Source organism: Acinonyx jubatus, chromosome B1, assembly GCF_027475565.1.
Source record: "Acinonyx jubatus isolate Ajub_Pintada_27869175 chromosome B1, VMU_Ajub_asm_v1.0, whole genome shotgun sequence".
Lineage (NCBI taxonomy): Eukaryota > Metazoa > Chordata > Mammalia > Carnivora > Felidae > Acinonyx > Acinonyx jubatus.
The window spans coordinates 144,739,210-144,755,781 of NC_069382.1; the positions used below are offsets into that span (position 1 = coordinate 144,739,210).

Sequence of the window (16,572 nt, forward strand, 5' to 3'; positions counted from 1 at the left end):
TTCACTAGTACCTGGTGGGTTCTGACTGAGCACCAGCAGGTGATGACCACCTTACTGACATGAATATTGAGCCTGAAGGTTCATTCACTCTCTTGATAACTCTGGTTCCAGGGCTAAGTTCTACCTCTTTTTGGATTTTGAATTTTTGAATCCCCATGTGCCATTCATTTAACATTCATCAAACCATAACATCTTAAAAGAACTCAAAGACTAGTCCAATTTCCCACCCAATGACTATAGTTCTAACATACAGTCATTTGCTTCTTGTTGACACTATAGTGAAAGCATTTGGTTCAAGAATTAACTCAAATGTCACCGCTGGCCAGTCCCCAGCCCCTGGTAGAATTCTTACTCCTTTCTCTGGGCTAAGACATCTACCACCCTACATTATTTATAGATTTATCTCGCATTCTGAAATCAGAACCCCTAAAAGGCAGAGACTGTGTTCTATTCATTTTTTGCAGTCCTGAACTCTTGTATTGTGCAAAGGAGGTCTTAATTATAGCTTCATAAATAAATTACTGATAGAGTTCAATTTCCTATTGAATTCATCTTTACACTAAAATAAAAGCTGCCTCCATGAAACATATACCTTCTATTGTATTTTATGTCTACAGCAACAGACAGTAAATCTATCTCTTTCACTATAAAGCAACCTTCATGACCTTCGTACCCCTCAAACCTTCTCATTTCCAAGAGTTTTGGTTAAGTTACTTCAATTATTCTTAGGTTAGTGCCCAGGCATCTCACCATCCTAGTTACCATAACCACCACACCCCCGCAACTGTTTCTGAGTAATGGGCATCTTTGAAAAATGTAATTTTGATGAAAGTCATAAACTTTCTATCCAAATATAGCAGGACTTTTCCTATATTCTTATTCACTTCATTTTTGAACTTACATGATTTACCTTTACTATTTTTTTTTTTAATTTACCTTTACTCTTGTTAAATTCTTTGTGGTTTCAGCCTGTCAAGGCCATTATCCATCTCGATTCTAGGATTTAAAATGTAAATAGCTAACCTTGTCAATTTTGTGTTCTCTGAGAATCTGATAAGCATGCAATGTGCCTTAATCCAAATTGCTCAAAAATCTGTTCAATGGGGCAGTACAAGCCAAAAAATGCCAAGGCATTAGAAACCTTTTCCATAGTTACAGTGGTTACTAATCCACATACTTTAAGTACAATTTTGCTCCAGCTAAAAACCCTTTGATGGTCACACAACTCTCAGCTCATCAAAATGTTTACAACGTCATCACGAACTTTATGGATACTTACTACAATCAAGTGGCCTGTTCAGAAAAGAAATGTAGTACATAAATATTTTTAAGTTCTTCTATTCAACATGCATAGCAATGATTTAGATCACAGGGTAGCAAATTTTGTCTTTGAAAGATCAAACAGTAAATATTTTGGGCTTGGCAGGTGACTTACAGTGTCTATCACATATTCTTTTATTTTTTTACACAACACTTTAAAACTAACCATTCTTAGCTTAACCATTTTTGGACCACTGGCAGGCAGTTTATGACCCATGAGCCATAGTTTGCTAGACATTATCTCCTCAATTCTGAAGCAAATAGCCTATTGGTGAAGACAAGCATTTGGCCAACAATTAAAATAGGCAATTATTCAATGACAGTTATGGTAGATGTCATGATGGAAAAGCAAAATGTGCAACTAGAGCTCATAACCACAGTCTCTTAGACTGGAGAGTCACCAAAAACTTCCCCAAAGAGGTGACATTTACAGAGGAGTGCATGAACACCAGTTGCCTGCGCAGGAAGAGCATTTTAGTCAGAGGAAACAGCCCAAGCAAAGGCCCCAAGGCAGAGGGAGACTGGCACCTTAATAGACCGAAAAGAACATTTGTATGGCTGGAGTATAATCAGCAAGGGAAAGAACCTTGTGAAATGACTTTGGAGACAGAAATTAGGCAGGACAGCGCAGGGCTTTAAAGGCCATTTTAAGGATCCTGCGTTCATCAAAAAGGCAGTGGGAGGCCATCAAATGGCTTTAAGACTTGAGTGTTGCTTTTGGCACTCTCCTTCAGTGCAAAGCCTGTCTTGTATTTTCTATATGCCTTCATAGCATTTAATCAGTTTTCTACATTCTCAGATTTAAAAAAGTAATGGTTTGTATTACTGCAAAAATTCTTAACATACTGCTATTGGCTGGCTAGCAGCTTGTTACCTTCAGGAAAGAAGAAGGAAAAGAGAAAACACCACCACTACAAAATTTCACTTGTATGCTCCCATGGGAACTATTCAATGTAGAATCATTCTACATTGGGATCTATTCTGATAAAAATTAAAAATACCCCAGTGTTCTATTTTGCTACTTTCTCTTGAACTGCTGCTCCAAAAGTTAAAACTATATTGCTTTACTTATATTACTCGCTCCACTTTCCCTTTGATGGCTTTGTTTCATAGTTTAACCTAGTCCACTATTCACAGGGAAGCAGAAGGCAGTGAGCAGGAACCTCATCTCTACCTGGTGTATTTCACACATATTGTCTTGTTTTATTCTCATAAGAACCGGAGAAATCGGGTTTTTACCTACTCTTTCAAGGCTCAGAGACATTAAGTGTCTGCATACAACCACTCGGCTCATAAGGAAGGAAGCTACTATTTGAACCAACATCTCTGGGATTATAAAACTCAGACTTTTCTACGACTTCAGGCAAAAAACTTCTCCTATTATCCAGAAAATTCTGGCAGGGAGGGGGGGGATACCTCTAAATCTTCTATTCCGTTGATTTAAATCCTTTTTCTCCAAGTCTTTCCATGCTGAGATATTACAAACTAGGGGTTTGGATCAAGAAGGCATAGCTAAAATGAGACAATATAACCCACAGCACACAATTTAAGCCATGGAAGGCAGGGAGTATATAATATAGGAGTACACAGCCCATACTATGACTAGAAAAGGTAGAACCTTCTAAAAAGCCTTTCATTTTCATTGATTCTGTTTTTTATTTTAATAAAACCTGCATGTTGTCCTACTTCAATACATCTTTGAAAAATGAAAACCTATAGGGAATTTTTAGAAGTATAACTAGAAGCTTTGAGAAGAATTCATTGCACTCTTCTGCATTAGCAGGACTTCATTCCCGGAGTTCCAAGAAGACGCGGGGGCACAGGAACAACATTGCCATCATCCAAGAAAATCCCTTTATGGCATGTTTTACAGAAGTTTTCATGATCCCCTGATGCCAACTTACTCCATGAGAATCCCACATTTAGAAAAAGAGTCTTACAACTAATTTAAGGTACTAGTAGCAGTTGTTATTTTTCTAAACAAGATCTTCCTTCTGGGTGTAGTGTCTGGAGATCACTTCTTAGAGATCATAATTCAACAAGGCAATAAATTATGCACCTAGTTTTCCTTCATACAAAACCACAATACAGAGGTTACTTACTGAAATTTCTGGAATTCCCCTTGTTTATTTCTCAGTATCACAAATAAGCTGATATTAAAATGGGCTTTAACCATCAGCGTGATTTGCGGAACAATGAGTAATGCAATCAGAAGGCACCGTGAGGAAAGATCAACATTTTGCTCTGACCAAAAGGTTTTTCGGAAACAAGCCATCCTAATACATAGCTGTATTTCAACTTGACTTGTTCTTTTTTATTTTCAATAATATAGTTGGGTGTTTACCCTAATGCTGTCCTGGCAATCTAAACTATAGAAAACTGTATGAGTAAAACAGGGTTACAATAATGTACAGAACTGTAAAGTCAATAGTAAATCCCACCCAGTGACAAATTCTTTCCAAATTTGATATACCTTACCAATAATTTCTCACTAATTTCATACAAAGTGAAGTAGCTCATATCTAAAAGCACACTGTTGAATAGTCCATCATTTGAAATGTGCTATCCTTGGGAAAACTTAGCAATCCCATATCATCTTGCAATAGAACATCTTTCTGTGCTGACAGTTGGTTTTTCCAATATGTCCTTGTGCCACACTATACTTTGTTTTAAATAAAGGGCAAAAAAAAAAATATGGTGTTTTCTTTAAACTATGTCAATCAGCCAGTTAACTATGTTCCATTGAGCTTTCATCATGAGAAAAATGTGTAAATGGATTTGTAACAAATGAAAGAGCAAACTATATTTGAAATGTTAGCATTTGCATTATTGTCCTAGCCAAAAAAAAGGAAATTTTAAATGTAGGAGATGAGCAAGAATGTGCATTTCAAGCAACTGGTTAACCTAATGAAACACTCCGTCAGTGATCAGAGGAAATACTGATTTTTGAAGTCACCAGAATGAAAAGATAAGACAATAACAATACTTAAATCACCTTTCTCGGAGAAACTCTCATACACATTTTCTCACCCTCGAAAAAGAAAAAGTTCTCAAAAAAGGGTAAATAGAGGCTGATTGACCCTTGATTAATCATCAACATTCCCAACAGCAACTAATTCACAAGACTGCTGCCTCTACCTTTCCCCAGACCCTCTGCCTCCCCACATTCCACCCCATAAGGGAGATGAAGACATACATACACATAAAAAACAGTAACAAACAAGTGACTCTTTGTGAAATGACAAATAGTAACTGCCAGGCAGTGTCAGAAATTCAAGACAGGAGTAATTAACATGAACCAGAAAGTTCAAGGATGCATGTAAGGAAAAAAGTAGCACTTGACTTTGGCCTTGGAGTAAAGGTAGGACTTGGAAAGGTAGAGAAGAGACATTTGGGTCCAATGGAAATGAGCATGCAATAACAATGTTCATGGAAGTACAATCAGACACATTTCATTAGAGTGCAGGCAGAGCAGTGGAGTGCATAAGTTAACAGTATGAAACCCCAAAGAGCCAAATTAGCAATATAAATTTAAAAGGTGGGGAATGAAATCTAAAATGAAATTGACCTCCAACCCACCCAATCTTACCGCAAAACCAACCAAAAACCAGTAGCACATTTAAAGAATGAAAATGACAATGATAATTAAGATTTGTATAATATTTGAAAGTGTTTTAAGCATGTTCCTTTTCACACAACAGCCCTGTGCAAGAGGCAGTTCAGACTGGATTACAACAACTGTATTACAAAACAGGAAACAGGTTCATAGCAATTTAAGGTTCAGCATGCTTATTTAAGTCTTCAAAGCTACTCCTGAGATCAGCTTCATTTTTAAAAAATTCAATAATTCCTTTTCCTCTTACCAGAAAAAAAAAAGATGAAGGTTATAATGATGTGTACCTATCACACTTAATGGTCAAGAGGTGACTAGATCTATAGTGAGAAGGAGTACTGAACAACCTGAAGGTCAAGGAACCATGGGGTGTTACAGCAAAGCACAAGTAAGGATCTGTAAATTAAGTGAGTGTCCACCACGGTCCATGGACAAATCAACAAGATAACTAATCTACTTTTGCTAATTTTACAGGTTAACTCTAACCATTAAAAAAAAAATTGCAATCTTGCTGTATTTCATTAGGAGGGTTGGGGACCACGATTTCAAGGAATTAGAAATCACATTATTTTCTATTTACTGGATAAACCAAGTCATTCACGTGTATTGTTAAACTGCAGATAGTTACGTCCCAATTTATATCCCCTATTTACCTCTTTCTCCAAAGACTATTTTATTTGGCTATAACTCTTATCTTCTGTTATTTATGTTCTCTAAAATGGAAAGATGCTTCTAAAGTCCCTCGTTTCTCTTTGATTGATGGATCTGGCCCACACAGTTATCTTGTCTTTACTGAACTGCTGCATTTTACTGTCGGCACCACACAGTTTATTTGGTCTCTCGGCGAGTTATACACTCACAATCTAAGATTATATATTATACTTTTTTATGCTTTTCTCATTGACCTCCACCAACACCACTTAGGGTATGGCCACACAACAAACCGTTGGTTCACTGAATCTTAATCACTGTGGCAGTAGAAACATCTGGTCACCGTAAGAATTTTTTAAATCATTGGTTTATTTAGTAGTAATTCTGGTGATTAGCCTATTCAGAGTGATGTGTGCCTCAAAGACAGACTGCAGGGCAATAACTCTTAATTTGACACCTATCCCTTGGGACCTAAAAAAAGGCCCCAATCCAAATAGGCAGAATCCCAGTGGTCATTAAGAGGATAGGCTCCAGAGCCAGAGTACTGCTCTATGACTTAAATGCTATTTAACTTTGGGGAAATTACTTAATCTCTTTGTGCCTCAAGTTTGCCAGCATGTATAATGGAGTTGGTCGTACCAACCCCAAAGCATTAGTGTAAGTGTCCAACTATATTAGTTGTTGTTAATTATTGTTAATTTTTCTTTATAGAGGAATAGACTCCATGCTATCAGGTAAAGCCCCCGAATCAACAACAGTGCAGCTAATTTTGAAGTTCAAAGCTATTACGATGGATCCTTATACAATGACTCAGTAACTTTCTAGTCCTTTGTATGTCTATGCATAGAACACTGATTAGGCAATAATGTCAGTTTGGTATGACTGACTACAGTTTTTCAGATTGTAGGGGAAAAAAATCACTGCTGCTCTTTTAACCTGGCAGCAGAGACGGGGGAAGAAAAGAACGGTTGTTTTCATTTAGTTCAGTTCTAGGGAGTGAAACCAGATCATTGGTGGTAACACATGAAGAAATCAGGAAGCTCTGCTGGTGATTGATAAGGTCATGAGATTCTGCTGAGGCAAATAAATCAACTAGCCACTGGGTCAATCAGACAAGTGAGGTGGAAACAGTGGGAAGCCCTTCTCTTTCTGAAGAAGAGCAAGAAAAACTTCTTCCCATGGCATGGCCTCTTCGTAAATCTACTCTGCAGTGATGCCCTGTTGGGAGGGAAATAAAGAAACAGCAAAATCTGCAAATACTCCCCTACATGTAAAGAATGGCTTGCTGCTCTTGTCTCAGTTATCCCAGATGACAACACTCCTTCAAAGATCCTAATAAAGCACTTCCACATAAGGTATGAACTTTTCCTTTACCTCACTTCAGAGTCTGGATGGAAGTTCACTTAAAAATCTCTCGGCGGTGGCAAGCTGGGGAGAGGAAGGAGATGCAGAGCCAAGCAGCAAATGTGTTGAACAGTGCTTCAGAGAGAACACTTGTCCAACTCTCCTTGCAATTTTCCTTTTTGTTCCAAATGCTGACCACCAAGAAGGGCTCTTGAGAGGAAGCCATCCTTGGTTGCCAAGGAAATTCCCACAAAGCCTAAAGGATTTCTTTGAGAGCTGGCGACAGCAACACCTTTAGCAGAAGCAAGAAGAAACATACAGGTGGCCATGTCTACAGCCACTGTTCTTTTCACCTCTTTACCTCAGAATACACGAGGATTAGCCAGCCCAGAGATGCAACCAGACCAGGACAAGAAACCCAGTTTTAGCCTCGATATTTTAAGTTTCTGACAAAAAGCCCCCAAAGTGAGCTGGGAGGCAGATGCCAGTGACTGAGATTCTTTTCACTTCAGCGACTTGAGTCGCTAAGCTTTTACTGGAGTGAATCATAAAGGAGAAACTCAAATCTGACTGGCATACAGTGTCCCAGCAGTGGAGGAGGGTTTATTAAAGTGTTTAAAAAATCTAGGACACAAATTGGTATAATCTTTTGGGAAGGTAATTGGCAATACACAGTGAGCCAGCAATTCCACTTATAAAAATTTCTCCTCCAGAAATACTCACGAAAGAATGCAAAAAAAGAAAAAAAAACAATAAGGATTTTTCTTAAAAGCTTGATTGTAATTGCAAAGAAATGAAAATAACTAAATATTTATAGTAGAGCATCATTTAAACAAAATATGACTCTTGTGTACTACGGCCTTTAAAAAGAATAATGTAGATGTCTATGGCATTGTTGAGTTTTAAAAAATCCAACTGCAAAACAATATGTTCCTATTTGTACTTTATATAAATAAGTATATAATTTTTATGCATAGAAAAAGCCTAGAGGACCCTCCATCAAATTGCTAAACAGTGGTTATTTTGAGGGTGAGAATTTGTGAATTTTCACCATTTTATTCATACTTGCTTTGTTTGAATTTTTACAGCAATTTTGTATACTTCTGAATTAGAAAAAAATGAAGTTTAAAAAAAAGCATAGAGATAATATGTTACTTCAGCAGGCAAAGAATGGCTCCATGTATATATTTACAACTATTATAAAGGGTTTTAACCAGGCCATTAGCATGTTCATCTTAAGGTATTGCTGTTTTCTGGTTTTGTAACAATTTGCCACTTCCAAGGGGAAAAAAGTTGTTTATCTTTTTAATGAAGTCATGGTCAGAAGTGGGTAATGTGTGACATGAGATTAGACATCCATCACAGATAATTGTTGATGGCATTCTATGACTCTCTTTGATAAATTCGAAGAATATTCATGGGATTGGAAAACAGGTAGAAATGCTACCTATTGAAAAGAGGAAACGAAGCATATAGTTATGAGGGGACTTCAAATATAAAACATGCTGGTTAATTATTGAAGACATAAAACCTGCCATCCCTTTTATTAAATGTCCAATACAGGAATGGCCTGTAGTTCTGCTGGAGTTCAGTTCTTTCATAGGTACAGGTAAGAGTATGACTCAGACCCCTCACTTGGCTGCTCTGTCCTGCTCCTACATACCAATGCTCCTTTATGAACAAGAAAGACTGAGATGCTTGTCTCTGTTCCTCAGAGAGGGCTCCCATGAGGGTTACAGGAGTCACGTGTTCATGGGTTTTACCCAGGTGACACACCACACACCTGACGTCAGTTGACAGGAACATCAGTAGAAGAACTGGAGATACAGATGCCATCACTCAAAAGCTCAGTCTCGCTACTCTTGGTGGCCTATGTCCAGTTCTAGTGCATTAAAATAGTTTAATGTTACATTAATATTGAGTAATAATTTAATCTAATTAATAGTACCTGTATTTTAACGAGGAAAGTTTTTTTTTTTCTTAAAATACTTTGTGAAACAGAAGAACTTCCTTTCCTCAAAGGAGTAAGATCTTGACGTCTATGGTAAATATATTAAGAAATTGGCTGTTGGGTCTTTAGAGCTATCAGTTTAATGCACTGTGGGGCTCATCCAGTGCTTAATTACAGGAACAATACCAGATGATCCAGAACACTGGCAAATTCCTCTATCCTATTGCACAGCATCCTCAGTGATCTTTTCAAAATGTAAATCATACAACTCTCCAGGTAAAACTCCTCAAACAGTGTCTCGCTGCTCGTAGAGTGAAATTAAAAGCTACCCCTGTGTAACTTCCCTGGCCCATCTACTACTGCACACGTGCTACCTTTGCTCCAGCCACTCTGAGCTTGTTTTTATTTCTTCCAGTTTCTTGGATACACCACACTCATTCCGGCCTCAAGGTTTTACTATTGCTTTTTGCTGAGTCTAGAAGCCTCTTCCCTCAAATCTTCTCTTCCCTGGCTACACCTCCTACCTAAAACAGCTTTCCTGCACCTCTCCACATTACTCTGCTATGTTTTCAAAGTAGTATTTGTGATGGTGTGAAATTTCTCTATTCATCTGTTTACTCATTTTTATTGTTAATATTGTCTATCTGTTCCCCAAAGCATGGGAGCTTTATGAGTCAAAAAATTTATCTGTTTCATTCACCTCTGAAACCCTACCTCCAAGAACACTTTCTAGCACAGAATATACTTTTTGAATGAATGAATGAGTTCAAATGACAGCAGCATACAGTTATGAGGTGATTTAAAAGTTCAAATGTATCACAGCCTGACAGTTAACTTAAAACCATAGTTCTAAGTTTCACAAAAGACTCTTTTCTTTACCTGAAAATACAAGATAGAGCTTAGTTAACTTCAGACAGGTTAATCTGCTTCCTTTCCAAGCTGACACAGAACCCGTTTCTAAATGAATGTTAGTCTTCTGATTCAAATAAACAGCTTTCATGAAAGGATAGCATTATGAAAATGGGAAAATTCAACTGCCCCAGTTTTAAGTGGGACACAGATTCATGAAAGCAATATATCAGTGCTTCTCAAACACTACTAATGACCATTGACCGTTAATTCTTTAGGCATATGGCTCTGCATCAGGTGGGAGAAGGAAGCTATAGAAAGTCAAATTTCTTACAGAAAAGGAAAAAATGGTGACACATAATCAGTTTTGTTTATTATCTAAATGGCAAACTAATGCCCTTTGAAAGAGATTCCAAAGGCAATCATTGCAGTGGCTACACCAGACCCCATCAGGGACACCTGGCTGAAGGCAAGCCGTAGCCACTGAACCACAGGGAAGCTCACTGCAGCTACTCAAACCGTAGTGACTGATGACATCCAAGGACCAAACCACTGCCTCACAACATGCCTTTGTTCTCAGGTTTTCACAGATGTGATCCCATTTGGAGCTCGCCCAACACCGCAGTGTTTCAGGGGTTCCTAAAAATGTGCTACAGACAAGTATTATAACCTCAGAAAATATGAGCCTTTCTTAGCCACTGCACCTTCTCCAAGGAGAGAACAGGACCACCCAGTGCTCAGCGTGAATTAGAGGGCTTCCTGGCTGAGCTGTGAAAAAGAAAAGGAGGTGCTACAGTACTTTTCTGTTGCTGTGCATACGAAATAGCTATTAACGCTACGGGAAGCTTTATGTAAGCCTTAGGAAGGAAATCTTTAAAACTATGAAAAAAATCATCTCAGCTGAATTTAGTTGACTCATTTCTATATCACATATGTGTAAGAAAAGGATGAGGGGTTGTTCAATCACAAAATGTTTCTTTCTGAGTTCCATCTTAAGACAGTCATGGCTTAGCAATTTCAAACTTATACATGATTTTAATGGTTTCATCCTCTTACTCTCTGACAAAATATTTACAGCCAGGTCTATTTCCGCAAACAAACAAACAAACAAACAAACAAGAAAGGAAAAAAAAAAAACAACCCAGGGCTTTAAAAATAGAAATCAAGATCAGCAAGTATATTGGAAGATAAAAGGCAATAAGTGATGACAAAAATGATTATAATACACTTTGGAAATTAACCTTAGGCCAAATTCTACCAGAAGACCTATGGATAGGTTCTCAAATAAGCTAGCTAAATAATGAGCCCCACCGAAGAGATAACCAGATAAGAAGTTACAGCGTTATGTAGAGCAGTGTCTCCCTGAGAACCTGCAAGGTATTTTCCACATCTCCTGCGTCCACAGTAGTCTACGGACTGCAATTTCACTGAAGGTGGATTGTGTAATTGTGAGACGTTATTGCATTACTGGTGAACCTGAAAACAAGTCAAGCCCTTTTAAAGTCACTGTACCACTTAGCAAAGTCCTTCCACCACAGTTAGAGCTAAGAAGTAAAATGATGAGAAAGATTTTTATCCTCACAGCTGATTCCATACTCAAATGCAAATCAGAACTAAGCCACTGCATTTGGCAAGTACCCATTGCACTTGTAAGTTTTTTTTTTCTTTTTAAACAGAAAAGGAATAAAAGGAGATAGAAAAACAAATCAATCTAAGGTAAATGGTGAAGGTAACTGGATAATAAAGAAAAAAAATCCTCCATAGCAACAAAATAGAAGAGATTATTTATATAGATTTACAAGTAGATGAGCTCCAGATGTGTTTTCTTATCTACTTCTCCCCAGGTGCTTTTCTGCTTAATAAATATAACATCCAAGTTGAGGCTCTGAATCACCTAAATGTTGGCTATGCTCTTCTGCTGTTAACTATTTTGAGCTATTTCTCAATAAGGCAGCCGCTACTGAAATCCTAAGTACATAGGCTTGGCAGAGCCAGAGAGAAAAAGTGCAGTCCACAGATTTGTTTCTTCTGTTTTCCCAAAACAGAATCTCATAAAAAATATGCCCTCAAATTTTGTCACCATGTTGCTGTCAAAGAAATTCTGCTCCTCTTCATAACTCTGAACATTAAACCCATAGTTCTTGTGCTACTGGGAAGTTATATAGCTCCAGGAAGTCAAGAGGCACCATTGCAACTGTTCAAATTATAGCCAAGCAGAATAATCAGTCAATCAGAAACTTCAGTTCCAGTCAGATGGAAGTTTTTTGGGCCAACTTGGAAAAGCATACAGAACAAGTTTGACTTTACTGCCAAGATCATTTCCAGGACATTGGCTAATTAATTATAAAAGCTTTTTCAAAACAAATTTGAGCCTGGCAACTTTTTCCTACCCAAACAGAGGGGGGAAAAAAGGTTAAAAAATAAAAGCCGGAGTTTATTTTGTTTTTTTGGCCGTAGTTTCATCTTCTTTACAAACCCATTTTCTTCTTCTCATCCTAAAATGATCCAGAAGCTTTGTATTTGAAGTTACTAAAATAGTAAGAACAGAAACTGAAAATATTAATTTGAATTCCTACTCTGCCTTGGGTTGTAGAAGAGATCATGGGTCAGTTACAAAATTTCCCTTCAAACTCTTTGGTGGGAAGCAAAGAACGGAGTTCCTTCCTCTTTGTGGGAAGCTCACTGGATTAGCTGCAGTTACTGTAATAGATACAACGTAGATGGACAGTTGCTCTTAAAATGACAAACTCATCAACCATCACTTTCTGGCTTTGAAAACAAAAGGAACAAAACTCCTGAATGAAATCTTCCTGGTTTCATCTTAGTACGTATGTACCTCAATGAATATGAGATGTTCACGATAAGCATCAAAGATTCTGGTTTCAAGGACCACAATCCCACAGGTTTTACAGCAAAATCAACACCCCCAAATCATTATGTTCCAACATATTTCATCTAACACTGGCATCAAAAGCTTATGTAATATGCATCTTAAGCCATCAAATTTCCTCTGCATATGCCCAGATCTGAAGACACTCTCAAGAAGGTAAGAAATTTCTCTTAGCCAGCATTTACCAGCTGCTTATTGGCAAATTCCTGGCAAGACAAGAACTGTCTGTAATAAAAGAAGCTTTTTCCAAAAAAGTCTGCCAAGCAGATATTCCTAACTCTGCCTTATCCAGTATCAAGACCCCTGGCAAAACACATAAACAGAACGTTACTGGTAAATATCGAATGGAGCCAAAATGTGCCGAGTAGTGTTGAGGGCAACTCTAAGTCCTAGTGGACTGAGCTTTTCTGCTACAGGTTCGTACTTCCCAATGTATCCAACATTTAAATGACCTTCTGCTCACTTCAAGGGGTAGGCAAATGCAAGGGAGGAGAGTGATCTACATTAGCTTATGAAAGGGGAGCAGCTCTAGGAGTCAAGAATCAATCTCAATGTAATAGGGAGGTAATTAAGCCTGAGAGAAGCAGACAGTTCCTCTTCTGAGGAACACAAATTAAAATCAGAAGGACAACACTAGACTTCAGAGAATCTTGAAAGTCCACAAATTAAAATCAGAAGGACAACACTAGACTTCAGAGAATCTTGAAAGTCAGGAAGGGAATTCTGAACTTAACCTGATGGGAAGCCATTATAAGCTTTTGATCCAGGAGAGAAATATGAGGGCAATAATATGAAAAGTGAATTATTGACATGGGAGAAAACAGACAAGGGATTAGTTCCAAAGCTTTTCTAGCAATCCAGTCTGAGATGATGAAGGCCCTAATAGGGTGCTGCTGGGGAAGGGAAGGAAGAAAGAATCCAAAAGCCACTTCACAAGAAGGAACACAAATTTACCTTTCCCGTACCTTTTAGAATTCACTAAAGCTTATAAACCTTTGTCACAACTGTTAAATGCTGCCAGTGAAGAGGCACGTCATCATAAATAAGTCTCCCTCACCTTAGAATGTATAATTCAGATTTATTTGTTCAGGTGGAAATTGCACCCAGTTAGTCCAAATAACTGGTTTTGTTTTTTAATGTAAAGTGCAAACTTACACCTACTGGCCATTCTCTGTGTCCAGATACCCACCCAACTGGGAACAATGGCCCAGATTCTACCATATTCTTTTTTCAAAGAAAGCAAATCAAGATTCAAAACCGAATTGCTCTCCATGTCAAATAGGCTACTTACTATGTTTTCGCAGACAACATAAACAGCTAACAAGGTTATCATTACCTTTGCCTGAAGAATCTCCCTAAAGTTAAGCGTGGCCAGCATTTCTTAGACCTTTATCAGTGCACTTTTTCCTAAATAATACCTGTTAATCCTCACAATAACCCTGCGGCAGGAATTATTATTACTATTTTAAAGCCTATAGCTTTAAAGACAACTATAGCTTCAAGACTATTTTAAAGACAACTATAGCTAAAACTTAAATTGCCCAAGAGAACACATCTGTAAAGGCTGGAGTCAAGACTTAATTCTTATCTGCGAGCTTCAAATCCCTCCACATACTGCTTCCCCTTCCCTCAGAGGAAGTGCAAAAAAACCCCATCCGCACATCTCAGTTCATTTTAAGCTGGGAACCATCATTTCTAATCTCATTCCAGCATCTTCTAGATACATATTTAATCTTACATTTCTGGAGTAAGATGTCTTTGCTTACCTGGTCCTTCTCTGGTTTATCGGAAATGTCATTCAGACTGGAGGAAGTCAGATTCCTATGGGTCATGGCTGGGCTACCTGAAAAAAACAAAAGTGAACCCTAATTAAAGTCTTCTTTTCAAAACCACAGAGACTTTGGTTATATACTTCATAAACACTTGTAGATGATGATGGGAATGGCAATGATGCTTCAGCTCCCCTGGGGTCCCCCTGAAGAGTTTTCCAGAGTCCAGGTTGGAGCACAAAGACAGTTAAAAGAAAAGTATGTAAAAACCCAAATACCATTTTTACGTCTTACCGCCTCACTCTAGTTCAAGATGAGTTAAACTTTGAAAGAAACATCTAAAATGATAAGCATAAAAAAAATTTACTCCTGGTTTGATTTGCCTTTTGTCACTGCCCTTTACACACATCCTAATCCATATGGTATCCTTTCCATGTTCCCACAGAGGACATGGCCTCTGTCCTCAGGTCAGCAGAGCTGGCCCCAGATTACAGGACTGGACCTCCTTTCCCCAGGCATCTGCAGTCCTTCCTAGGGTACCGCTCACTCGGATAAATCAAAAAACCCATCTGTGGTCCCTTCTCCAGCTAACACTTTCACCAAGAAGATTTCTCCTTAGTGGGTATCTGATCCAGAATTCCCATTCTTCACCTCAAAGTGGTGTTGTCACAGGCCTCTTACTTCTTGCACTCCCATAAGCATATCCTTTCCTTCCCCTTAACATGCCAACCTTCTTATTCACGTTAAGGAATGGATTTCATCAGGAATACTTCGTGGGAACCAAGCTCCCTGGCAATACAGTGGCTGTAGGTCATAGCCAATGGCTTTAGACACCATCATACAAGAAGAGAGGAGGGACATCTAGAAGAGTGATAGCCCATCTTTAAGTAGACTATGTTAACCAAAAGAATAACATTCTGTTCATTCTGCAGTTGGACTTGAAATTTCTAGGCTTACTAAGCAAAAGAGTAACTTTTCAAAGCCACGGTGTTTGACCCAACCCCTGCAGGGTGCTGAGTAATGCATTCATCATTAATCCTCAATGATCTGACTCAGGCTGGTCTTCACATCAAAAGGACAAGGGTTGAAAAACAAGCCCCGAAGTTTGAATTCAGCTTCATATTCACTACCAAATTATTTTTTAGATTACAGACTTTAATTCCTTCAGATAGAAACTTCAACACATAATTTTATAACAGACTAAAATCTACTTCTAATAATCTGATGTCTATATAAAAAGCAGCTCTAAATATCATAATGGTCTTTAACTACTAAATCAGAAAAATCAGAATTTTCTTGAGCTGGCAAGACAGGGTGTTTTCCACTCTGCTGCATTTCATTGAGTAAGCACGGCCTAGATCTCTTAAACCCTTTACCTGGTAGGACATTTTATTCTAGGAAAATTTGAGCCCAGGGCATTTTTCGAAGGAAAGTAACATCTGAAAAACTGCTTTATGAGCAAAATTAAAAGAACCTTATTGGAGGCCGCATTTTCTTCTTTGAACTGCACACCAGGTTTCCAATGTGCACTCAAAATAAAAGACACCAGGTACAAATGTGAATGCTCCCAAATAATGATGGGCTTAAAGGTAATAGGGAATGTAGCTATAATTTTGCACTTTACATTAAAAGCAAAAGCAGTTTTTTGGACTAACCGGTTGGAAATTCTACCTGAATGAGTGAAGAAATCTGAACAATATATTCCTAAAGCAAGGAAGCCTTAGCAATTCTAATCATAAATTAAAAGTAGTTTATGCAAATAAAGAGATGAGGCTGATTTCTTTCTTTTTTTTTTTTTATGTTTATTTATTCTGAGAGAAAGCTGCTGGCGCTAGAGAGAAGGGGAGCAGAGAGAGGAGACAGAGAATCCCAAGCAGGCTCCCAGCGATCAGCTCAGAGCCTGACATGGGGCTCAGTCCCATGAACCATGAGATCACTACCTGAGCCAAAATCAAGAGTCGGACACTTAACTGACTGAGCCACCCAGGCACCCCAAGATTGATTTCAAATTATCAAATCAACTGATGTAAGTGGCAGTACTGAAATAATTTTTTTTTAATGTTTTATTTGTTCTTGAGAGAGAGACACACACACACACACAGAATGCAAGCAGGGCAGGGGCAGAAAGAGAGGGAGACCCAGATTCTGAAGCAGGTACCAGGCTCTCACCTGTCAACACAGAGCC

The 16,572-nt window shown here is 38.2% G+C and overlaps 1 protein-coding gene across 4 annotated transcripts in view; it reads right to left on the reverse strand.

Moving 5' to 3' along the window:
* The window catches only part of SLC4A4 (solute carrier family 4 member 4), a 353,101-nt gene that overhangs the window by 139,697 nt on the left and 196,832 nt on the right, over positions 1-16,572 (reverse strand). For all 4 annotated transcript variants that reach the window (XM_027058126.2, XM_027058106.2, XM_027058136.2 and 1 more), the window contains one exon: positions 14,385-14,461. In XM_027058126.2, coding sequence (XP_026913927.1) covers positions 14,385-14,461 — 77 coding nt within the window. The remainder of the gene's footprint in view (positions 1-14,384; positions 14,462-16,572) is intronic.